The sequence below is a fragment of the Hypanus sabinus genome, chromosome 31 (assembly GCF_030144855.1).
Source record: "Hypanus sabinus isolate sHypSab1 chromosome 31, sHypSab1.hap1, whole genome shotgun sequence".
In the NCBI taxonomy this organism is placed as follows: domain Eukaryota; kingdom Metazoa; phylum Chordata; class Chondrichthyes; order Myliobatiformes; family Dasyatidae; genus Hypanus; species Hypanus sabinus.
In genome coordinates this window covers 16,562,884-16,588,476 of record NC_082736.1, presented here as the reverse complement: position 1 = coordinate 16,588,476, position 25,593 = coordinate 16,562,884, and the positions used below count along the sequence as shown (strand labels likewise).

The following is a 25,593-nucleotide window of genomic DNA, read 5'->3' as shown; positions in this document are numbered from 1 at the left end:
TCTCCGATTAAATACAGCGGCCAAAGATGTATGATATATCAAGTGAATACAGGATATAAATTTTGAGACATTTAAATTAAATATCTCAAATATATTAAATAACTATACCCATTCAAGTCTGTCAAACGCCTTCTCGACGTCAAGTGCAATAATGTATTCTGGAGTATTAGATGAAGTAGTGTATACAGTGCAATGTTCATTAATCTCTTATCATTAAAATGTGAGCAACGATTTTCAATAAATCCTATCTGATCCTCAGAGATAATATGAGGCAATATCTTATCTAATCTAATTGCTAATATTTTGGAAAATATTTCATAATCCACATTCAACAAAAATATGGGTTTGTATGATGCATATTCAGTGGGATGTTTATCTTTTTTGGAATTATCGAAATAGATGCTTCATAAAGAATTGTGGTAATTTATCTACTAATGAATTATCTATAAAAATTCTACGCAACCAGGGAGAAAGTAAATCTGAAAAAAATGATTTTAACAATTCAGCTGTATACCCATTTGGGCCAGGTGCTTTAGCAGATTTCATTTACAAAAATTGCTCTCTTTATTTCCTCTTCAGTAATGGGTGCATCTAATGCTAAAAGTTCATCAGCTGGTAATTTCGGAATATATAGTTTCCTTAAAAATTAATGCATTATGGTAGGATGATCAGGAAATTCTGATTGATATAAACTGGTATAAAATTCTCGAAAAGATTTTGTTAACTTCATCATGGTCAACCGTCAAAAATACCATCTTATTATTAATCTGACGTTACGGCAAAGCAGCTTTCTATTGGTTGGCCAATAATTTATCCGATTTATCACCATGTGTTAAAATGACTGTTAGTTTTAGGTATTTGATTTTCAATCGGGGATGTTAGTAACAATCTATGTTGCATCTGAAGATCAACTCTCTCTTTATAAAGCTCCAATTTGGGAGCAATAGGATATTTTTTATCAAATGTTTTAATCTTATCAATTAATGTACGTATTTCACTATTAATTCGCTTTTTTTTCCAATCCAGCAGAGTATGAAATAATTTGACCGCGGATATATACTTTAAAAGTATCCCATAATATCCCACTGGAAATTTCTTTCGTTGAGTTAGATGAAAGAAAAATGCAATCCGTTGAGCAAAATCGAATTGAACCACCGTTGTCTGGTATTAAAAATTACATCTCTAAATTTAATTGATAATTTCAAAGGCGCATGATAGTAAATGGCAATTGCACCATACACACAGGTAGTGACAGACGAAACTAATCAAGAATCAATAAAGAATCCATCGATTCTAGAGTAATTGTGATATACATGAGAATAGAAAGAGAACTCTTTATCATTAGGATGTCAAAACCTCCAAATTTCCAAAATTCCCGAGTCAACTAAAAAGTAATTAATAAAAGTAGCATATTTCTTTGGATGTGCCTGATTGAGCGCAGATCTATCCATCATAGGATTCAACCGACAATTAAAATCTCCGCCCATTATTTACATATATTCATTTAAATTGGGAAGAGATACAAATACATACTTAAAGAATTCAGAATAGTCAGTATTTGGTGCATAAACATTAGCCAAAACTACTTTTTGGTTATAAAGTAAACCAATAATTAATCGAAGTCTGCCATATGGTTCTGAGATTGTATCATATTGAACAAATGAGATCGAAGTGTCTCTAAAATTGGAAACGCTTTTCACTTTGGTCGATGAGCTTGAGTGAAACAGTTGTCCTCCCCAAAACCTAAAGAAACGCTATTTATCCTCCTTCCTCGTGTGCAGAAAATAATCTGAGAACTCAATCTGAGAATCTTCAAAAATCTTCTGCCGTTTAATTAGATTATTTCAACCATTCGTGTTCCATGAAACAAAGTTAACAATATTATCCATTTCCCTTAAATAAACCATATGATATGTAAAAGGTTAACTAAATTGCATAGAAAACTCATGAATCAAGAAGAGGGAAAAAAAGTTTAAAGACGAACCAGGAATTACGACAACACAGACATTTTTGTACTTTCCAATCAGCCCAATTTAAAAATACAATACTGAACTAAAAAAAGACCTCCCGCCCTCCCCTAAAGCCACGAAACATGGTCAATAGGCAGACAGAAAACTATGTAAGAACCACCCTTGACTCTCCTGATGTTAAGTCTCAAAATTAAAAAAAACAACACACATAGTCAAAACATTGCGAAAGGAATGCCAAACACAAGTTAAGTGAGAAAAAAAACAACCTTTTGCAGAACAATTTAAAAGACAGTCTTAAAAATGAAACAAATTACAATCTTAATAATATTTCAAGAAAAAATAATAATCACCAATTCAGAGTCTTAATAATTTTCTAATACGAACAACTAAAAATGAAAAACAGAAAAGTAATAAAGGACAGGGAAAGGAACTTTAGTATAGAACAAACATAAGCCAAAACAAATTACCAGAAGCATCAGCCCAAGGGCAAAGCTCTACGAATTAAAAATGTCCGAATCTATAAGCTGGTTATTAGATAGTAAACCAGGTGTATACAAACATAACGAAACGGTAAATTAATTAAACTTCCGAGCTCAACCACCGTTCTTTGAGAAATTGTTTTGCGTCGTCCACCGATTTAAACCATTTAAAAGATTTATTGCTTAAACAACTCTTAAGCGAGCTGGGTATAGCAGAGCCGGTCACAAGCTTCTTTGATATAATTCCGACATCACCAATTTAAAACACAATCTTTCTTGCATTACCTCGGGACAATAGTCTTCAACCAGAAGAAACTTAAGAATAAGTCCTTTCCGATGAGCAATTCGTGAAATCGAAAAATCACAGGACAGGGCTTTACCTCTTTCGACGGTTTTGATCTTAATGCCTGATGCACACGATCGAGTACCGGAGGAGAGGTAAATACCTCCTTGCCAAAGACTTCCATTAAGAATTGAGCGGACAATTTACTAAGGTCCCTACTCACAATGTCTTCACCGAGTCCTATTATTGCAAATTCTGTCTGCGACTACGATTCTCCAAAATCAATAATCTTGGCTTTGCATTGCTTCAATATACAAGTAGCCAAACTAATTTCTTTTCCAAAGAATTAATTCTGGAATCCCTATGTTTCCCTGCTTCAGTAAGCTGCGAAATTTGCCGTTGCTGTTTATCGTTCTCTTTTTCAAGTGCTATCAGTTTACCTTTGTTCTCTTTCAACATTACTTCCAATGCAGCGAATCACTTGTCGTGTTTTTCATCCAATACATTCGATATAGCTTGCAAAATGAGCTGAGGCTGTACAGGCCGATCTTGTTTCTTCCCGTTTCCATTACCGGTTTCCTTGCCTTCGGCTAATGCTCTGGAAGTCATTTCCGTCGATTAAAATTCAAAATTCAAACATATAAACGTGTTAACGACACTTCGAAATATATGTAATAAAAGGCTAATAAGGAAATTGAAAAATCACTGGAGCGGAGCCAAAATGTGACCTACTCTATCTAGTGCCGCCAAGAGAATCCATCAGTAAGCTATCACGTTCTCTCTACTTGTGGCTGCAAACAGGATTAGGCACAGCTCCTTCTGCCCATGATACCTCTGCTGAAACTGATGTCAGCTGAGACTGCACCGTGGGCTGCCAAGACCGTGTAGTGATTTGCACGACGCTGTTACAGCGCGGGTCATCCGAGTTCAGTATTCAGTCCCTGCATCTTCTTTGAAGAGTCTCAGTATGTTCCCTGTCGATTGCGGCAGCTTTCTTCAGGTCGTCCTGTTTCTTCCCACAGTCCAAAGATGTACCGGGATGGTTAATTCATAATTATAAATTACCCGGTGGTTAGGTTAGGGTTAAATTGGGGTTGCCAGCCTTTGCCGGGCAGTGAGGCTCAAAGGGTCTATCTTGCTCTGTATCTCTAAATAAAATTTTGAAAAAATACAATCCATGTAATCCAATTTTCTCTGTACTAATCCAAACAACATGTTGGGAAATCTGTTCTGCACCATTTCCACATCCCCCGCCCTTCTTGTGATGAAGCAAACAAAACTGGGCACATTACTCAAAATGTGGCCTAACCCAGGGTTTGTACAGCTATAACAACTCATCCCATTGTTTTTATTCAATATCCTGATGATGAAGGCAAGTGTACCACACATCTACAACAGTATATTTCCTTTCAGTGCCACTTGCAGGATGTTATTGATGAACATGTCAAAGTCCCTTCATGTATCAATGCTTCTAATGATACTGTTATTTATTGTGTAATTTCCCGTAAAACTCCTCATACTTTTCTAGATTAAAATCCATCCCCCATTTCTTCTTCCATGTTTCCAACTGTTCTACGTCCAGTTCTGTCCATCTGAAAACCTTCCTCAATACCCACAACTGTGTCATCAGCGATCTAATTAGCCCGTGTGTATTTTAATCTGATCAGACAGAGGCCCCATCACTGATCACTGTGGACGCACTGGTTAAATATCTAGAGTCAAACTCATTCTTAATTCCATCAGCCCTAATATCACTGCAACGCTCCCACACAGAGACACGTGGAAAGTTACATATTTATCACAGAATAGTGTTTGATTGAATGGTCCAGTCTTGTTGCTCTGGTTGCTCTGCTGCCAAGTACTTGATGATTAGTTCAATGTAACCAGCGACATTTTCTTTGTGGTATCGATTAAAATAAAGAACAAATTTAATCAAAAAATTCATCTGCTAGAATGAATCTCAACGAAATTTTGCACTGTTACCCTGCAAGAGAGATTGGAGGATGCAATGTGAACCCCAAATCTCACAATGTACCAGAGGCTGAGAGGTACAGAATGAACCCCACACTCTCACACTGTACCAGAGACTGACAGGGACAGAATGAACTTCACACTCTTACACTGTACCAGAGACTGACGGGGGCAGAAAGAACCCCACATTCTCACTGTACCAGAGACTGACAGATACAGAGTGAACCCCACACTCTCACAGTGTAGCAGAGACTGACAGGGACAGAATGAACCCCACACTCTCACACTGTACAGAAATCGACAGGTACACAATGAACCGGACACTCTCGCAGTGTATCAGAGACAATCAGATGCCAGTAAGTGAAGCGACGTAGCTGCACCCAGTGACCCAAAGGTTCACAATATCTGTCGGAGGGCTGAACAACAGGTCATTTCCGTTCAGGGTACCTGGTCTGTGTATCTGCAACAGCAATGACAACGGCCGGAAGCATCCCTGATAACATTTTCTCTTCCTGTCATGTATTTTTTCAGCAAGATAAACCATTATATGTTTGTGCAGAAAGTACTGTACTTCAGTCCTGGCTAATTTCCCCTCTACATTGAGTGATCCTACATTCTCTGTAGCAAACATCGCCTTTTAAGCGTATTTTTTAAAATACCTTTGAATTTTCTTAATCTTAGGCATGATATTTCATGTTCCATTCTGGTAGTTTTAATTCCCTGTCTAGCAACATAGAACAGTACAGTACAGCGCTGGACAAGCCATTTGGCCCATGGTATTGTGAGAATTATGATTCCAATCTATTCTAAATGCCCTCCTGTTTATCATCCATACCCCTCAATTCTGTTCATATGAATGTCTACCTAAACACCTCTTAAATCCCATCAGAATATCTGCCTCTATTACTAACTACGGAAATCCATTCCGAACACTTAACATTCCCTGTGATTTAGAAAAAAGTAACTCCTATTCATTTGGCCTTTAAAATTCACCCTTTAACCTTAAATCTATATCCACAAATCCTCTGGTAGTTGACATTTCTACCGTTGGAATAAGATTCTTATTCTGTACCCTGTCCAACGTCCCTCAAAATTAAAACACAAAACCTGTCAGATCACCCCTCAGACTCAGAGGTCCTTATGAGATCACAATTTGTCCAACCTTTCCTTCGAGCACCTGTACTCGAATCCAGGGAACATCCTGGTGAAACGCCTGCATCCTTTCCAAAGTGTCCAACCTTGCTATCATAGCATGGCCGGAACTGCACTCGATACTCCAAGTGTTGCCTGCTTCAAACTTCATGTACCTATAGTGTGACTCTGGTACGAATAGTCCAAATAATGAAGGCCAGAATTCCATGCGATTTATACAGTTTCACAGACACTTTCAGATATCTGTTGGTCTGCCAAAAACTCGAATCAAAACCGCCCTAGACTCTCTCAGAGACACCACAGTGCCAGATTGCTCAACTGGACTGAAAACACCATTGAACATAAATGACCAGTTGCAGTGGTAGCAAAATCACTTTTGAATGTAGAAGAAGTAAAAAAAGTAGTTTTGTGAACTGTCTGAAGGACGTTGCCTTTGGTAGTCATATTCACTGGCACCATCTTCCTCAATTAATAGTTTCTCAATTTGTAAGGGTGTCAAAAATTCCAGGGAGAAGGTAGAATAATGTGATTGAGAGGGATAATCAATCAGCCGTGATGTCATTGAGGAGCGGACTCAATATACCAAATGGCCTAATTTTGTGCCTATGTCTTGCACTCATATGGAAAGAAGGCATTTGGCCAAATGTACATGCTGACTGTGTCGCCCAGCAGGACAGTGAGATTATTGTCATCCGCCCATTTCTGTGATTCAGCAGCTCATTCCAAGTTCCAAATATGCGCAAACCTTTGTGTGAAGAAACTGCGCCTTATTCCATTCTAACTCTCCTTCTTCCCCTATTAATGTCCTGTGCTGTTGATTTCAAGCTCTGTCCCACGGAAAAGATAATGGACTTTCATTCTGTCTATCACTTGCCTGCCCTTACTACATGCCTCAGTCAGGTAACGCTTTAATCTTCTATGTTGCAGGGAATAAAATCTTTGTCTACAGAGCCTTTCCGATGATCCCCAGCCCCTGTGTTTAGCCAAAATCCTAGTAGATCATTCCTTCACAATTTCTAGTTTTGTAACATCTTTCATATAACAAGGTGAAAATGCTGTACAAAGTCATGAGATACACACGAAATTCTGCAGATGCTGGCAACACAGAGCAACACACACAACATGCCGGAGGAACTTAGCATTTCAGGCAGCATCCATGAAGTGGCATGCACAATTGACATTTCAGACCAAAACCCTTCACCAGAACTAGAAATGAAGGGGGATAAAGCCATAATGAACTAGTTGGGGCGAGGGGATGGAGTACAAGCTGAAGGGTGATATTTGAAGCCAGTTGAGGGGAAAGGCGGATGGGAAAGTTAGAAACTGGAAGGTGATACATGGAAAAGATAAAAGGGCCAAAGAAGAAAAAGGCATGAGCCCCAGATATGCCTGCCTTTTTATTGTCTACACACATCAGTCCATGTACGAAGTCTTCACTTGTATAGAACTCCAACTCTTTCTGAGTCACACTGAAGTCTGTATTGGTGCTGCTTCAGGCACCCATGCTGAGCCTATCAATTTCATCAACTTCATCAATTTCGCCTCCAGCTTCAACCCTGCCCTTAAATCCACTTGCATCTTTCCAACACCTCTCTCCAATTTCACAATATCTCTAACTCTACCTCTGGAGACAAACGGTCTATTGATATTCTTTACAAAGTACTCACTCACAGCTACGTTGTCTATACCTCGTCCCACTCTGGCTTACTTAAAGATGTCATCCTTTTCTTTATATCTGACACATCTCTTCCCAGGATGAGGTTTTCCTTTCTCGAACATCAGCTGTGTCCTCCCTCTTCAATGAACGAGGTCTCCATTCCTCTCTCATTGCTTCTATCCTGACCCACATACATCCTCTCCATTTCTCAGATATTCCCCCTTGCCCCACCTTCTTTCTGTCAGGGTTAGAGTTAGCTCGTCCTCACTTTCCACCCCATGAAAGACTGTATCCTGCATATCATTCTACGTAAAGTCTACCATCCTCAAAGGGATCCTAGCAATAAACCACATCCTTCCCCCCATCCCACTCTCCACTTTCAGCCGGGATCACTCTCTCCGTGATTCCCTTGCCCATTGATTTCTCCCCACCGATCTCACTGCTGGCACTTCACTTTGTAATCTGGACACTTGCTGCACCTACCCCTACACCATCATTCGGGATCCCAGAATCATTCCAGAAGAAGCATAGCTTCACCTACAAGCCTGTTGATGTCATTAAGTGTATCCCGTGCTCACTGCGTGGCCTCCTTCACATTTGACAATGAATTCCACAGATTTACCACCCTATAGCCGAAGAAATTTCTTCCCATTTCTGTTCTAAAAGGGTTGCCCTTCTACTATGAGTCTATGCCATCTGGTGCTTGACTAACCCACTGCAGGAAACATCCCCACGATGTTCACTCGGCATTTCAATAGGCATTTCAACAATGCAATTGTTCTTCATTCTTCTAAACTCCAGCAAGTACAGGCCCAGAGTCATGACATGCTTCTCGTATGTTAACTTTTTCATTCTTGTGATCATTCCCGTGAATCTACTCTGGACACTCTCTAATGCAATCCCATCCTTCCTTCGATGAAGTACCCAAAATTGCTCACAATACTCCACGTGGTGTCCGATCAATGCCTTTGAAAGCCTTCTGTTGGTTTTTAAATTTGAGGTACATAAATTCATCAGGATATTGATAGGGTGAATGGAAACATATTTTTATAAAGAGCAATCGGATCTGGAGGGCAGTTGTATAATGTGAGAGAGGAGAGATTTAAAACATGAAGCACAAGCATTTTCACCCTGAAGGTGGTGGGGATATGAAACAAGCAGACAGCGGAATAATTGTTTGAGGCTTGTACAATAAGAGGATGTAAAATGACACGCTTTCATTGTTGGAGAGGCTGTGGGGCTGGAAAGATACAGATTTTTGTCAAAACTGTGAGAGGGAAAACCATCACCCTTGAGGTTGAACCAGGTGACACCATTCAAAATATGAAATCCAAAATCCAGGAAAAGGAGGGGATTCTTCCTGACCAGCAGCGTTTGATCTTTACTGGAAAGCAGCTAGAGGATGGCCGTACTCTCGCTGACTGCAACATCCAGAAACAGTCCACTCTGCACCTGGTGCTACGTCTGTGAGGTGGTGATCTCTCGCAAATGCTATACCCGCCTGTGTCTTGTGTGTCAACCTGTCATAAAACCAAGTGTGGCCACTCAAACAATCTGCGCCCCAAGAAGAAGCTGAACTAAACATCATGTTCTGTTGCCCACGTTAGACTTGCATTTGTCCTAAGTTTCCAATAAAAGTTAGTTGCGTTGCCAAAGAAAAATGACGCACGGATAGTGTATAGTGAAGGGTGAGAGGGATGTGGGACAAATGCTGACGGGTGGGACCAACTCAAATGATATTGGTCAGTGTGGACAACTGGGGCCTTTATTTTCATATTTCTGAGGAATAGTATCAAATTTAATTTTCATATTCTGCTTATTCTAATGTAACCTTCTCCGACAGTTGTAATTTCTATTTTCTGTCCATGTAAAGGTCTTTGCATTCAAAGTCAACAACGTCTCTTCCACAATCACCATCTGTACTGGTGCACGTCAAGGCTGTGCACTTGGCTGTTACTCTACTCACTATGTACCTGTGATATTTGGCAAAGTAGAACTTCCATGCCATATTTAAGTTTGCAGATGACACCACTGTTAGCGGATGAATCAGAGGTGGTGAAAAATTTGCCATCAGGAGGGAAATGGAAAATCTGGTGAATGGTACCACATCAACAACCTTTCACTCAACATCAGCAAAAACAAAGAATTGATCACTGACCACAGGAGGAGGAAACTGGAAGTCCATGAGCGAGCAACCATAAAGGACTGGAGGTGGTTCTATCCCAGGACTATCCGTATCTGCAATTATAAAGAAGGAACGGCTACAACTCTACTCAATAGTTTGATTATAATTGGCATGCCAAATAAAACTTTGATAAACTTCTAAAGATGCACTGTGGAGAATATCCTGACTGGTTGTCTCATCGCCCTATATAGAAACACATTGATCAGGAATGGAAAGGTCTACAAGATGTAATGGATACATCCCAATTCATCGCAGGCAAAGCCCTCCCCATCATTCTGTACATTTACAAGTTGCACTTCTACAAGGAAACTGCATCCATCATCAACAACAACCTTCATTCACCTCATGCTCTATTCTCACAGCTGCCATCGGGAAGGATGTACAGGAGCCCCAGGACCCACACCACCACCTTCAGGAAGAGTGGTGAATATTGTGGTGAGTGTGCCTATATAACCCTACAGCGGTCATGCTCTTGAAACGTTGTAGGTATCTTCACTGAACTGATTTCATAACCTGCAGACTCACTTTCTAGCATTCTACAACTGAATTTCACTTTTATTTTACTATTTGCACATTTTTTTTTTCTGCACGTACAAACAAGCTGGATGAACTCAGCAGGTCGTGCAGCATCTGTTGAAAGGAGCAGTCAACGTTTCGGACCGAGACCCTTCGTCAGGATTCTGCAATTTGGTTGTGTCAGTCTTTGCTATTTATAGTTTTCAGAACTCCCATTGCATTTATTTTCTTGTAAATTCCTGAAAGAAAACTAATCTAAATGTAGGAACCTGTTGCACACGAGTTCCCAACACACCAGACCACTGCTACACTACGATAAGGAATGCCTGTCTTTCTCTCCTGAGATTCATTTTGTTAAGTGAGATCATTTGGCTGTACTTGTCCGACCTGCACATAGACAGATGTTCCAGAGATCCAGATAACCGAGGAGTTTTTCATATGAGGCAGAAGAATGGTTAAGGGATTGCCTTGAATCAGCAGACTGGGCCACGTTTAAAAACATATCTAAGGACCTGATCGACTACATTATTAAAGCTGTGGATGTGTGTGTCCCACAAAATCATTCAGGGTTTTCCAAAATCAGAAGCCCTGGGTGAGCAATGAGATCTGGAACCTGCTGAGCGCAGATCAGAGGCATTCAAGTGTGGATATCAGGAATGCTACAATAGGTGCAAGTTGGATCTCCAGAAAGCCATCTTTTGGGTGAAGTAGAGATTCCGGGCGAGACTGGAACAAAAGTGAATTGCTCGACAGCTGTGGCAGGCTTTGAATGCCAGAACCTCCTGCAAATGTAAATCTTTTGACAAAGGGGACAGCAGAGCTTCACTTCCAGATGAGCTCAATGCCTTCTATTCTCGCTTTGACCACCAGAAGAGGGAGGAACCATTGCGCACCCCTATGTCTTCCAATTTTCATTTGGTCTCAGTATCGGAAGAAGACGTGCAGGCTGCCTCCAAGAGAGTGAATCGAGGATCCGGTCTGGATGAGACCTTGCTGAGAATTGATTATCTGTGCTGGATATTCAAGATATCTGGCAGTGCGTGGAATCCACCTACTTGAAGGAAGCTTCAATCTTATCGGTACCCAACAGGAGCGTTGTAACCTGTGTAAATGACTATTGCCCAGTGGCGCTTACATCCACAGTGACGAAGTATTTTGAGATGCTGTAGAAGCACATCAGCTCTTGTCTGAACGGTGACTTGGATCCTCTCCAACTCACCTACCGAAGGAACAGCAGATGCTGTCTCATTGGTTCTTTCCACAACACTGGAACATCTGGACAGCAAAGATGCAAACATCTGGATGCCTTTTATTGACTACAGCTCAGCATGGTACACTGTCATCCGCTCAAAACTAATCAGTAAACTCCAAGACCTGGGTCTCAATACACCCTTGTGCAATTGGATCCTGGATTTCCTCAGTTGCAGACCCCAGTCTGTTTGGACTGGTAAAACCAGCTCCTGATAATCTCTATCTGCACAGGAGCACCACAAGGAAATGTGCTTAGCCCCCAGATCTACCGGGTGTACACCTATGACTGTGTGGCTGAGTACAGCTCCAACACCATTTACAAGTTTGCTGTTGTGAGGTGTATCAAAGGAGGTGCTGAATCAGCATATAGGAGAGAGTTTGAAAACATGGCTGAGTGGCATAATAACAACAACCTTTCACTCAATGTCAGTAAGACCAATGGACAGATTGTAGAACTCAGCAGGCAGAAACCGGATGTACATCAGACAGTAATCAAAGGATGATCCGAAGTTGAGAGGGTCAGTAATTTTAAATTACTGTGTGTCACCCTCTCAGAGGATCTGCCCTGGAACCATCATATAAATATTATTATGAAGAAACCACAACAGTACCTCTACTTTCTTAGGACTCTCCGGAGATTCAGCATGTCATTGAAAACCTTGGTGAGCGGTAACGTCATCTTCGAGAATGTCAGCTTAACTCACTAGCTCCTCCGGAAAATCGGTATTAAGCCTCGTTAACCCATCAAATATAGTATATTTCCAAAAATATTTGAACTGAAAAGAGGGGCAAGAAATGAGAAAAAGAATGGAAATAAAAAAGCGACACTGCGGAGCCTGCGACCGAGAGGAGTGCAGCGAGCGGCTTTCCTACCCGACCGCGTGCTAGCGAGGCGGACGCTGGGCCACGTTCAGCAGAATCGGCGAATATGATCGAAATTCTGAAAGACATAAGGGAGCTCCAGAAAGATATAATGCAGTAGCTACATAAGTCAAATCTCACCAACGTCAATCAAAAAATAGCGGTGGCAGAGACTCGAATTGAGAAGGTGGAAGATCGCGTTTAAAAGGTGGAACGAATACTGAGGAAGAAGATAAAAATATTAAATCACCAAGAATGTAAGCTGCTTGACCTGGACGGAAGATCAGGCCGGAAAATATCAGAATGCACAACGTTCCAGAAGGAGCGGAGGGCTTGTCTATGACGGAGTTTGTCGGAAAGTTGCTGCTGGACTCGTTGGAGCTTCCGTCAAGTATGGAGCTGGAAATCGAGAGAACGCACCGCGCGCTAGTCCTAAAACCTACCCAAGATAAGCCACATTCAATAATAATTAAATTCCTTCTGTACGTTACCAAGGAGGAGATTCTACGAAACGCCTGGGGTAAGAAGAAAGTGTTTTTAGGCGATAAATTAATATATTTCGACCAAGATTACCCCCTCCCCCGCGGTCCTGCAAAGACGTAAAGAAAACTCTGCGGTAAAGCGAGTACTAAAACAAAAAAGGATTAGATTTCAAACTCCGTACCCTACTAAACTTCGAGTGTTTTATGAAGACGTGACGCCCTTGTACCAGACAGTGGAAGAGGCGACTACAGACATGAAGGCCAGGGGGTTGCTCGTCAACGTGATCAAACCAAGGGAAAGCCTGGCAGAGGAATTATCCTGCTCCACTTGGGAAAAATTGCGAGAATCGAGAAGGCAGGAGACGGGAGGAGACCGAGAGAAGTATATCAGAAAGAGACGGGGAGTTTTCCAAAGACAATCCTCACCCCCTCCAGAAGAGCAAGTTTGGCAAGTCACCAGGATCAGATGGGTATACGGCAGAGTGGTACAAATAATTTAAAAATGAGTTATTTCTTCTTTTACTCCCCGTACTGAACTGGGCTGTAAAAAAAGTCACAAATTCCACCCAGTTGGAAGGAAGCGATAATGTCAGCTATACCGAAAGAAAGCAAGGATAAAATGGAATGCGGGTCATTTAGACCAATATCCGTTCTTAATGTAGATTATAGATTATTTACCTCCATAATGGCAAACGATTAGCTGAGTTTCTACCCATACTGATATGTAACGATCAGACAGTTTATTATTCGACAAAGCCAGACACAAGACAATATACGAAGGACACTTCACATTATGGATCATATACAAAAAGAAAATCGAAGCAATAGTGATAAGCGTGGACGCTGAAAAAACATTTGATTTAGTTATTTGGAATTTTCTTTACAGAGTTTTACATAGATTTGGTTTCCAAGACACATTTATGAAAACTATACAGACAGTATATGACAACCATACTGCTAGGATTAAAATCAATGGATATTTATCATACAGTCTTACCCTAGAAAGGGCACTGACAGGGTTGTGCATGGTCACCGGTACTCTTCGCGTTATAACTGGAACCATTAGCTCAACACATCAGACAAAATGAAGACATCACGGGAATTACTATTAAAGGGTCAGAGCATAAATTGGCTTGTTATGCGGATGACGTCTTGATATATCTGCAACCAACATGTTCTTTACCTAAACTGATGCAATCCTTTGAACAATATGGTGAATTATCAGGATGCATGATCAACATAGATACAGCACAATTGCTTTCATATCACTATAGCCCACCAAGAGAAATTGAAAGTAGATATCCCTGGGCTTGGCACACAGAGCTTTTCAAATATTTGCGTATCATTATGCCAAAAGATCTGGAAAAATTATCAGAATGTAATTATCAGCCTTTATATAAAAAAGGAGGATATGGCAAGATGGAACCTGATTTCGTTTTTCAGTCTCAGTTTAGGATTGAGCCTATTCAAATGAATATACTACCCAGACTGTTATATCTGTTTCAGACAACAGGGAGATTAATCATAATCAATTTAATGAATGGAACAATATACTATCAAGGTATATTTGGCAGGGTAAAAGGTCTAGAGTTCGTCTCAAAACTTTGCAATTAGCAAAGGAAAAGGGGGGTATGGGGCACACCTTCTCTTAAAAATTATTATTTTTGCAGCACAGTTGAGAGCTGTGATGTAACCCATCATCCGACGTTCAATGGAAAAACATTGAGGAGTGGGTACTTCCCAACCCCATACAAGCAATTTTGGCTGATAACCTGCAAAGATACATAAATACTATTGATAACTCATGGGTGAAATTGACTCTTAATATATGGAAAACTACTATAAAGAGATATAATCTAGAGGGAGATATTGCAATTCTTAGATGGTGTGCATACGACTCGGATTTTACACCAAATAAATTGGATGCTAGATTTAAGGACTAGACAGCTAAAGGAATAACAGTTCTTTGCAAAATAATGAAAGAAGGAACACTGTTCAGTTTAAAGAGTTTAAATGCTTAAAGAGAAACACTTATTAGAAAAACAAGATTTTTATCTGTATTTACAGATGCGACAATATGTTAATAATGCACTTAATATGTAACCAAGGCAAGTACATTCTTGATAGAGCTATTTAGAAAAGCAATTAATTCAGACAATGGTAGTAGAATCATTTCAAGAATCATGTATAAGTGGTTGTCTAATCATAAAATGCATTTGACTTCATACATTAAAACAAAATGTGAGAAGGAAGGAGGGATAATTATATCGGAGGAAGAATGGACAATAATAAGGAGGTATCAATGAAAGTGTACCAGTTCAGAGAAATGGAGGTAGTTTGGACGGAAAAACCTGAAATATATTTTATTACACCCTCTCAGAAATCCCATTATGATAGTGACCTCCCTGTTTGCTGGACAAATTGTGGAAATCAAAACGCAATTCATTATATTTTTTGAGACTGCCCTGTTATCAAAAACTATTGGAGTGGAATACGCAATGCCCTACAAGACCTCTTTAAAAGTGAAATACCCTTAGAGAGTAAGACCATATTTTTTGGTTATATACCTCAAGAATGGTTGAAAAGAGATAACTATTTAATGAATAAACTGTTCGTGGCTGGTAAAAAGACTCTTACTAGGAAATGGTTATCACAGGAGAACCCAACTTTAACTGCATGGATGGAAATTACAATGGACATTTACAAAATGGAGAAGATGACAGCATCTGTTAATCATAAGCTGGAACAATTTGATTCATACTGGGAAAATGGTTTAACTACATAGTGCCTCATAGGCCTGATTTTATTCTCATAGATCAATGAATATGTTGTAAAAAGAAAAGATCACTCCCTGCTTGTACATAGTTTTTTTCCCCCTTTTGCTTGTTTTTTTTTTCTTTCCACTCTTTTCTATAAGTGTATACCTGAGATAAATACTTTGTGGAGATCTATGATATATGTGCTTATACAATATATATGTACAATATCTGAAATACATCTATGGAAATGTTTGTTTGATGATGAACTTCAAAAAAATTACAAAAAAACAAATACAGAAAACATACAGCACAATACAGGGCCTTCGGCCCACAAAGCTGTGCCGAAGTTGTCCCAACTACCTAGGCTTTACACATAGCTTTCCATTTTTTTTAAGCACCATATCGCAATCCAGGAGTCTCTTAACCGGTGTAAATGATTATTTCCTGGTGGCACTTACATCCACAGTGATGAAGTGTGTTGAGATGCTCTTGAAGCATATCATGTCTTGACTGAACGGTGACTTCGGTTCTCTCCAACTCACCTACTGTAGGGACAGCAGATGCTGTCGCGTTGGCTCTTTGCACCACTCTGGAACATCTGGACAGCAAAGATGCAAACATCTGGATGTCCTTTATTGATTACAGCTCAGCATTGTACACTGTCATCCGCTCAAAACTAATCAGTAAACTCCAAGACCGGGCCTCAATACCCCCCTGTGCAATTGAATCCTGGATTTCCTCAGTTGCAGACCCCAGTCTGTTCGGACTGGTAAAACCAGCTCCTGAGAATCTCTGTCTGCAAAGGAGCACCACAAGGAAGTGTGCTTAGCCCCAAGATCTACCGGATTTACACCGAAGACTGTGTGGCTGAATACAGCTCCAATACCATTTACAAGTTTGCTGTTGTGAGCTGTATCAAAAGAGGGGATCAATCAGCATATAGGAGAGAGTTTGAAAACTTGGCTAAGTGGCATAATAACAACAACCTCTCACTCAATGTCAGTAAGACCAATGGACAGATTGTAGACCTCAGGAGGCAGAAAGTGGAGGTACATCAGCCAGTAATCAAAGGATGATGAGATGGAGAGGGTCAGCTACTTTAAATTCATGCATGCCACTCTCTCAGAGGATCTGTCGTGGACCCATCACATAAATATTTTTGCGAAGGTACCACAACAACAACTCTACTTCCTTAGGACTCTCCGGAGGTTCAACATGTCATTGAAAACCTTGGTGAGCTTTCATAAACGTGTGGTGGAAAGTTTGCTGACTGGCTGCATTACGGACTGGTAAAGGAACACTAATGCCCTTGAGTGGAAAATCCCGCAAAGGGTAGTGGATTCAGCCCAGAACATCACGGGTATAACATGCATAACCACTGAGCACATCTACATGAAACATTGCCATAGGAAAGCAGTGTCCATCATCAAAGATCCTCACTGCCCAGGCAATGAACTTTTCTCACTGCTGCCATCAGGTAGAAGGTACAGGTACCTCAGGATTCACACCACCAGGTTCAAGAACAGTTACTGCCCCTCAACCATCAGGGGCTTGAACGAAAGGGGACAGCTACTCTCATTTCAGACTCACTTAAGGAATATATTATATTGTTATTTCATGCTCATTATTTATTGTTATTTGTTTTTCTGCATTTGCACTGTTTGTTTACAGATTATAGCTACTCATATTTACAGTTCATAGTACCGGTTCTATCAATTTGCAGAGAATGCCCGCAACAAATGAATCTCAGTGTTGAATGTGGCGACGTGTATATACACGTAATTAAATTTTACTTTGAACTATATGGTGACATATCCGTACTGTGATAACAACTTACTATGGGTTAAAATTTTGGCTTTGACAATATTTTTCGGTGACGCTCTTTTATCATGAAGGGATCAGTTATCTTGATACAATGTTTTTACCCAAAATTATAAAATATTATCCAAACTAAAGTATACAAAATAGAAACATTGAGTATTTATAAGACCGAAGAGTCAAATTAAAATATGAATATTACAGTCAATTCTCGGAGGTGGGGGTGGGAGACTCAGCGTTCCTGAAAATCCCCGCTCCCCCCCACCCCCCCCCCCCCACCCCATACCGATTCAATTCAAAACGCTCGCAAGTTTGCTTGCGGCTCCACTAATTGACCACGTCCTCTGCCCTGCCCTGTCACGTGATTTACGTCTCATGACGGAAAGAGCTGGCGTCACTGAGGTTCCACCGTCAGCGACACTGTGTCCTCAGAAACTGTTCAGTGCAAGGTACGGGACTGTAAGTCCGAGATGTTAGAGTCGGTCTCGTTGGGGTTTCGGCTCCACTGTGGGAATCGGCCTCTTCTCTTCCTGCCCACGGAACAGTGAGTGTCTGTCAGCGCCTCACAGCATCGGCCGGCTCTCTGCCTCAGGTACAATATTTAAACCATATTTGCACAGTTACATGGATAGGGAAAGTTGAGCGGGACACGGGCCGAATGCAGGATGGGGCGAGTTCAGGTTGACAGCTTGGTCGACGTGGATGAGTTTTACCGAAGGGACGGTTTCAGTTTTGTATAAATCACTGACTCTATTCTGGGCTGTTCAACCAGGGCAGGATCTGTCCTACACAGTGAAGGACAGGTTCCTGAGAAGGTTTAATGAACAGAGACTTTGTCGGTTCCTACCCCCACACCTCCTCTGGCAGCTGATTCAGGATAGCACCTATTCTCTGTGTGAAATATGTGCGCTTAAGATCCCCTTTAAATCTGTCTTTAAACAGTTTTGTACAATTCTAATGAGAGGCAATTCTTTGGCCGAGAATGCAAGTAGAACACACAACCCCGTCTACCTGTGATGCCACATACAGGGAACTGTGCAACAATATTAGAGACACATACACATGTACTTTGTTGAGCAAGGCCCGCAGGGATATGAAACTAATGCAGGAATGTGGGATTATTATAGCTGTACATGATGAGGAGCATAAATGTGATGAGCCAGAGGGTTTGTTTCTATCCTGTACAACCCTGACCACAGCAGTCCTCCACTGCAGTGGGGTTTGTTACCTTCATTCTCAGCTGTGAGATTGCTCCAGTGAACCCCTTACCCTCTGAGAAGATATCTGTACCCTACCATTGTGACAAAGCTGTCAGCCATCTCTCCTAATATTAACCAGAGGACTTCACCAATTTCCCTTAGAAAGTACTGTTACTGGTGCACAGGAAATGGGATCATTTTGGTAGCTTTTTGAGGAGGTCGGTTCACTATTTGACCATTAATAACTTGTAAATCCCTCGTCCTGAGTTCTGAATGTTTCAGGTAAGTCCATCCTGAAGTGTGTGTTCCAGGTTCCCACTGAACTTTCACTGTTAGCAGTTTCTGCATGTCTACACCAAATATCAAGAATCTGTCTCTGCTAACTCAGCACTTGGTCTGACTCCTACCCTGCCCTGGTGATTCAAATGCTCATCCTGATGGTCCTTAAATACCAGCCTGCACTACCCCCTCAGACAGTGTGTTCCAGATTGTAACCTGCTTTATTTTTCCAGCTGCTCCACATCCCACATCAAGATTTGCTAGTCGCCTTTGCTGTCCATCATGCCACTAATCTTGGTGTCTTCTGCAAACTTGCTGATCCAGTTTACCACATGCTCATCGAGATCATTAATACAGATGGAAAACAACAATGGACCCAGCACCTGGAAGTTCCACCATGGCAGGATGAACACACAAATGACAGGTTCCTGTGAAGTGTTCATGAACAGAGACTTCGGGTGTTTCTGCTTCCAACACCTCCTCTGACAGCTCATTTGGAATACCAGCTATTCTCTGTGTGAAATATTTACTCTGCAGCACCATTTAAATTTCCCACCTCTCACATTGAAACTATTCCCTTTAGTTTTACACCCACATCAAGGGTAACTGTCTCTGTCTCTCTCACCTCTGTATGTCTCACATAATTTTATCCACCTCCATCACCTCACCCTTCAGATCCTCTTTAAACCTCCAACCTGTCATGTTAAAACTATTCTGTACAGTTTTAGGAGGGAGAAACCTGTTTCTTCCCATGAAGACCCTGGGGAGTGAACAGTTTATGTCAATCATTCCTAGAAGTTATCCCCATTGATCGATAAAACTGAATCTCTGCCCCCTGCAACAGCTGCTCAGCCACACATTCATCAGTGGTATCTGTCCATATCTCCCTGCACTAACAAGTGTCACTGGGAATAATACAGAGCTTACTACTTCTTTAGTTTCTGTCTTGTTTCTCTAAATTCCCTGCACAGGACCACATCCCTCCTCCTCCCTATGTGCTATTACCAACATGCACCGTCCACCACGATGTCCGGCTGCTCAACCTTCCCTTTGAAATGTCCTGCAGTTGCTCCTAGACCATCGGTCCATAAGTCACTAGAGCAGATTTAGGCCATTTGGACCATCCTGTCCGTTCCACCATTCTGCCAGGAATAAGAGATTATGACAGATCTCTTAACCATCCTCAAACACTCTTTTCCTCCGCCCAATCAATAACTTTCACATTAAGTAATCCCAGTGATTTGGCCACATCCGTCTGTGGGGATGCATTCTGAGTCAGAACCAGAATCAGGTTTATTACCACTGGCAGGTGTCAGGAAATTTGTTAATATAGCAGCAGCAGTTCAATGCAGTACAAGCTAATATAGAAAAAATATGTAAATGACAATATGTGTGTATATGGATATGTATATTACGTACAAAGTAGATTAATTATAGTGCAAAAACAGAAATAACATAAATAGCATATCTCAAATACATCTGTAGCAGTTTTTGAGAGTTTTAAAGTGACAAACCAAATATCTTCAAACACCTGATGAAATATCTCCGCTGTCTTACCCTCTTTATACTGAAGCTGCATCAATATGTTGTGACCAGGTTAGATCCTCAGAGATATTGACACCCAGGAACTTGAAATTGTTCTCTCTCTCCACTTCTGATCCCTCTATGAGGATTGGTTTGTGTTCCCTCGTCTTACCCATCCTTCAATCAGCTCTTTTGTCTTACTGATATTAAGCCCAAGGTTGTTGCTGAGACACCACTCAACTAGCGGTATATCTCGCTCCTGTATGTCCGATCATCTCCATCTGAAATTCTACCAACAGTAGTTGTATCCAGAATATTAATAGATTGCATTTGAACTATACTTAGTCATAGAGTCATGGGTATAGAGGTAGTAGAGCAGTCGGCTAAGCATACGCCAGTGCTGGTCATTAGCGAGTGGGAGATATTATCACCAAACCGCACGTGAGATACTCGGTTATGTTGATGCCGTAGAACTTAAGACTGTTTACCCTCTCAACCCCAGAGTCATTGATGTCAATAGTGGCTAGCCCTTCTCCATTAAACCACACAGTCTATGTGGATTATCACCAATCTGCACAGATTATGGTCTCCCTTTTAGGAAGCTGAGGATTCATTTGCAGAGGGATCAGATTCAGTAGCTTATTGATCAGGACTGTCTGAATGATGATGTTAGACGCTGAGCTCTAGTCAATGAACAACATCGTGACATAGGCTACACAGATTCACTGCCCTTAACTAAAGAAATTGCTCCTTATCTTAGTTCCAACTGTTTGTCCTAGTATTCTGAGGTTGTGCCCTATGATCACAGACTTGGAAACATCCTCCCCACATCCACTCTAGGCCTTTCAATATTTCATTACTTTCAATGAGATTCCCTCATTCTTCTAAATTCCAGACAGTACAGGCCCAGAACCATAAAACGTCCTCGTACATTAACCCTTTTGTTGCCAGCATAATTTTTGTGAACCTCCTCTGGACCCTCTCCGATGCGAGCACGTAGCTTTTTATATAAGTGGCCCAAAACAGTTCACAACGCTCCGAGTGTGATCGGACCAATGCCTTATAAAGCCTGAGGATTACATCCTTGCTTTTGTATTGTAGTTCTCTCGTTTTGTGTGCTAACACTGCGTTTGGCTTCCCTTTTACTGACTCAACCAGGCAAGTTTATCTTTAGGAAATCCTGCACCTCTGAGACGAACTGGACCCCAGTACCCAGAAGACAACACACCATTGTGTCATCTCTGTTGCTGCCACAGAATCTCCTGCACATCCCCGTACTGTGAGTCTGCTGTCATCACTGCTCTGCTTGACCTTTCTTCCCGCGGGGCATCGGTCTTGGGTCTCAGTATCACCGACCTGGCGGGCTGCTGTCTCTGGTTCGTCATCTTCACAGGGGTATCCAAAGGAATGTACATGTTGCTGAGGGTCACAACCACAGGGAAACATTACTCTGTCTGTCTCTTCCCTTTTCCGTTGTGGTGGTCACACAACAATCTGCAGCCTAACCTCAGGTGTGACCAACTCACTGAATCTTTGGTCTCAGCATCCTGCTTCGGGTCTTCCTCACTCTCAGTGATGGGCCCGCTGCCTTCCCTTAGGTCTACCACATCAAGTTGCCTCCAAGTCGAAAGGGAAGTTACAGGCTATTCATTTACCAGAAAAGGAGATTCACTAGTGTCACCTTAAACCAGATCCAGTGGAGATAACTCCATTTAACTTCACTTAATTCACTACTGAACTATCACTTCATTTTCAAGGATTCTGCATCCCATGTTCTCTATTTATTTATTTATGACGATTATTATTATTTTCTCTCCTGTTTTTACACAAGTTATTGTCGTTTGCATATTGCTTATTTGGCCACCCTGCTGGGTGCGGTCTTTCTGTTGTGGTTCTTGGAGTTGCTGAGTAAGACCGTACGACATTGCAGCAGAATTAGGTAATTCGGCCCCTCAAGTCCGCTCTGCCGTTCAATCATGGCTGATCCTTTTTTCCCTATGCAGCCCCACTCCCTGGCCTCCACCTAGTAACCTATAATGCCATGTCCAATCATGAGCCTATCAAGCTGTGCCTTAAACAGATCCAAGGACGTGGCCTCCACAGCTGCCTGTGGTTATAAATTGCAGTAATTCACCACCCTCTGGATGAAGAATTTCTCCGCATTTCTGTTTTGAATGGACACCTCTCTGATTTTCTGCTTTCTAGTCCTAGACTCCCCCACCAGAGGAAACATTCTTTCCATATCTACTCAGTCCAGGCTTTTCAACATTCGGAATGAGATTCACCCCCCCCCCATCCTTCTAATTTCTAGTGAGTACAGACGCAGAGCTATCAAATGTTCCTCGTATGATAACTGTTTCATTCCTAGAATCATCCTTGTGAACCTCTTCTGAACCCTTTCTAATGCCCGCACATCTTTTCTTAGATGAGGAGCCCAAAACTCTTCACAATGCTCAAGGTGAGGCCTCACCAATGCATGATAAATTCTAGGCATTGCATCCGTGCTGTTGTATTCTATCCGCTTGATGTGAATGCTAACATTGCTTTTGCCTTCCACACTTTTGACTCGACCTACAAGTTATCTTTAAATTGGTCTGCACAAAGGCTCCCAAGTCCCTTTGCACCTCAGATTTTTGGATTTTCTCCCTATTTGGAAAATAGTCTGTACATTCATTTCTACTACCAAAGTGCACGACCATGCATTTTCCAACATTGTGTTTTATTTGCTATTGTCTTGCCAATTCTCCTAATCTGACAAAGTACTTCTGCAGCCTTCCTGTTTGCTGAACATTACCTGCCTTTCTTGTCATCTGCAAACTTGTAACGAAGCCATTTATTTCATCATTTAAATCAGTGATATACAGCATTTTAAAAAGTGGTCCCAACACCGGCCTCTGTGGAACAACACTACTCACTGGCAGCCAACCAGAAATGATCTTTTTTTTTCCCAGTTGCTGACGTGCTGCCTTCTGCCAATGCTCTGACCATGCCAGTAACTTTCCTGTAATACCATGGGCTATTAACTTGGTAAGCAGCCTCAAGTGCGGCACCGTATCAAAAGTCTTTTGAAAGTCCAGATATATGACATCCGCTTCATCCCCTTTATCTATCCTGCGTGTAATCTCTTCAAAGAAATACAACAGGTTCATCAGGAAAGGTTTTCCCTTAAGGAAACCATGCTGACTTTGTCCTTTATTGTCCTGTTGTTCCAATACTGCATAACCTCATCTTTAGCAATTAACTCCAACATCTTCCCAACCACTGAGTTCAGGCTACCTGCGCTATAATATCCTTTCTGCTGCCTCCCTCCTTTCTTAAAGAGTGGAGTGACATTTGCAATTTTCCGGTCCCCTTGCCAGAGTCCAATAATATTTGAAAGATCATTATTATGGCACCACAATCTCTACTGCTTCCTCTGTCAGAACCCTAGGTTGCAATTCATCTGCTCTGTGTGATTGTGTGACTATGTGACTTGCTGGGTGACCTGAAATTGGTGGGCGATTTGAAATTAATCCTGTGCCAAAAACGCTGTATTCCGTTTGGATGAAGTCCGACCGCCAGTAAATTCCTAGAATTCCTTCAAGATGTACGTGGTCTGTGAGGGTTTTTCCTCTCTCAGGAGCTCTGTGTTTCTGATAAACCGTTTGAAATTGTCGGGTGTCGAAGGTGAGAGTCCGGTCTCGGCTCTGTCCGTCACTCTGACTCTGTCTCCTCCACTCCTGTCTCTCTGCGCGTTTCTCGGGCAGGAGACGTGGCAGAGGATTAGAGGATGGGTTATGTTATGCAGTAACTTGGGATCGAAGGAAAACCGAACACAGGAAACTGCAGATCGTGGTGAAGGGACCAGGCCTGAAACGTCGGCTGTTTTCCCTCTGCCTGGCCTGCTGAGTTCCTCCGGCATTGTGTGTATTGCTGCAAGGAAAAGCCTGCGAGCTTCAGACTGGTGAGGCTCGTGTCTGGAAGGAGGCAAAGGTCTGGGCAAAGGCGGAGCCAAGCGGCACCGTAAAGTGCTCCGTTATAACATCCAGGGCATCACCAAACCGGCCATCCGCCGTCTGGCTCGCCGTGGCGGCGTCAAGCGGATCTCGGGTCTGATCTACGAGGAGACTCGCGGGATGCTGAAGGTTTTCCTGGAGAATGTGATCCGGGATGCGGTCACCTACACTGAACACGCCAAGCGCAAGACGGTCACTTCCATGGGTGTGGTTTACGCTCTGAAACGCCAGGGCCGCACTCTCTATGGCTTCGGCGGCTGAAAAACTCCCACTTCCTCCCGAGAACAAAACAAAGGCTCTTCTAAGAGCCACCCACCGCCTCATAGAGGGAGCCATGTCCAGAACCTTTTAATTATTATTATTGATACAGTCAGCTGAGTTACATTTGAAACAGATTAATGGCTTCTGCTTGAAATATACCTGCTACTCTGCCTTTCCAGTCGGTGATTACCACAAATCCTGAATGCATTAAGATCGACCTTAATCCTCTTATCCATCTCGGGCAGAAATCAGTAGGTATTAAATATATTAAATGAAACGGACATTGTATAATCCGTGATATAATTAATGGTATACTTAATAAAGTAATCAAACGCTGTTGCTGGGTGCTCTGAAATTGGCGGGAGATTTCAAATTTGAAATTAATCCTGCGCCAAAACGGTGCATTAGATGAAGTCCGACGGCCAGTAAATTCCTAGAAATCCTTCAGTATCACGTGGTGTGTGAGGGAGTTTTATTTCTCTGTGGAGCTCTGTGATTCGGATAAACCGTTGGAAATTGGAGGGTGTAGAAGGTGAGAGGCCAGTCCCGGCTCTGTCCATCACACTGACCTGTCTCCACCCCTCCTGTTCTGCGCGTTTCTTGGGTAGGAGTAGTGGCAGAGGATTGGAGGATGGGTTATGTTATGCAGTAACATATGATCGAAGAGAAACACAGGAAACTGCAGATGCTGCTGAAGGGTCTTGGCCTGAAACGTCGGCTGTTTCCTCGCGGCTTGGCCTGCTAAGTTCCTCCAGCATTGTTTGTGTATTTCTGCAAGGAAATACCTGCGACCTTCAGACTAGTGAGGCTCATGTTTGGAAGGAGAGATCACGTGAACCAGGATACGTCACTGGATTTTTTATTAGCTTGGTGGTAGGAGACAAATTCATTGTTTAGACTGGAGTCCTGTGATCAATAGTGTGGCACAGGGCTTCGATCTAAATCTTCTGC

General features: G+C 41.8%; 1 protein-coding gene across 1 annotated transcript; it reads left to right on the top strand.

Moving 5' to 3' along the window:
- Positions 1-12,628: 12,628 nt before the first annotated feature.
- Positions 12,629-24,642, top strand: LOC132383686 (histone H4-like). Its single transcript, XM_059954877.1, has 2 exons — positions 12,629-12,845; positions 24,350-24,642. Exons 1-2 carry the CDS (start codon positions 12,629-12,631, stop codon positions 24,640-24,642), a joined length of 510 nt encoding a protein of 169 aa, XP_059810860.1.
- The last annotated feature ends 951 nt before the right edge of the window (positions 24,643-25,593 follow it).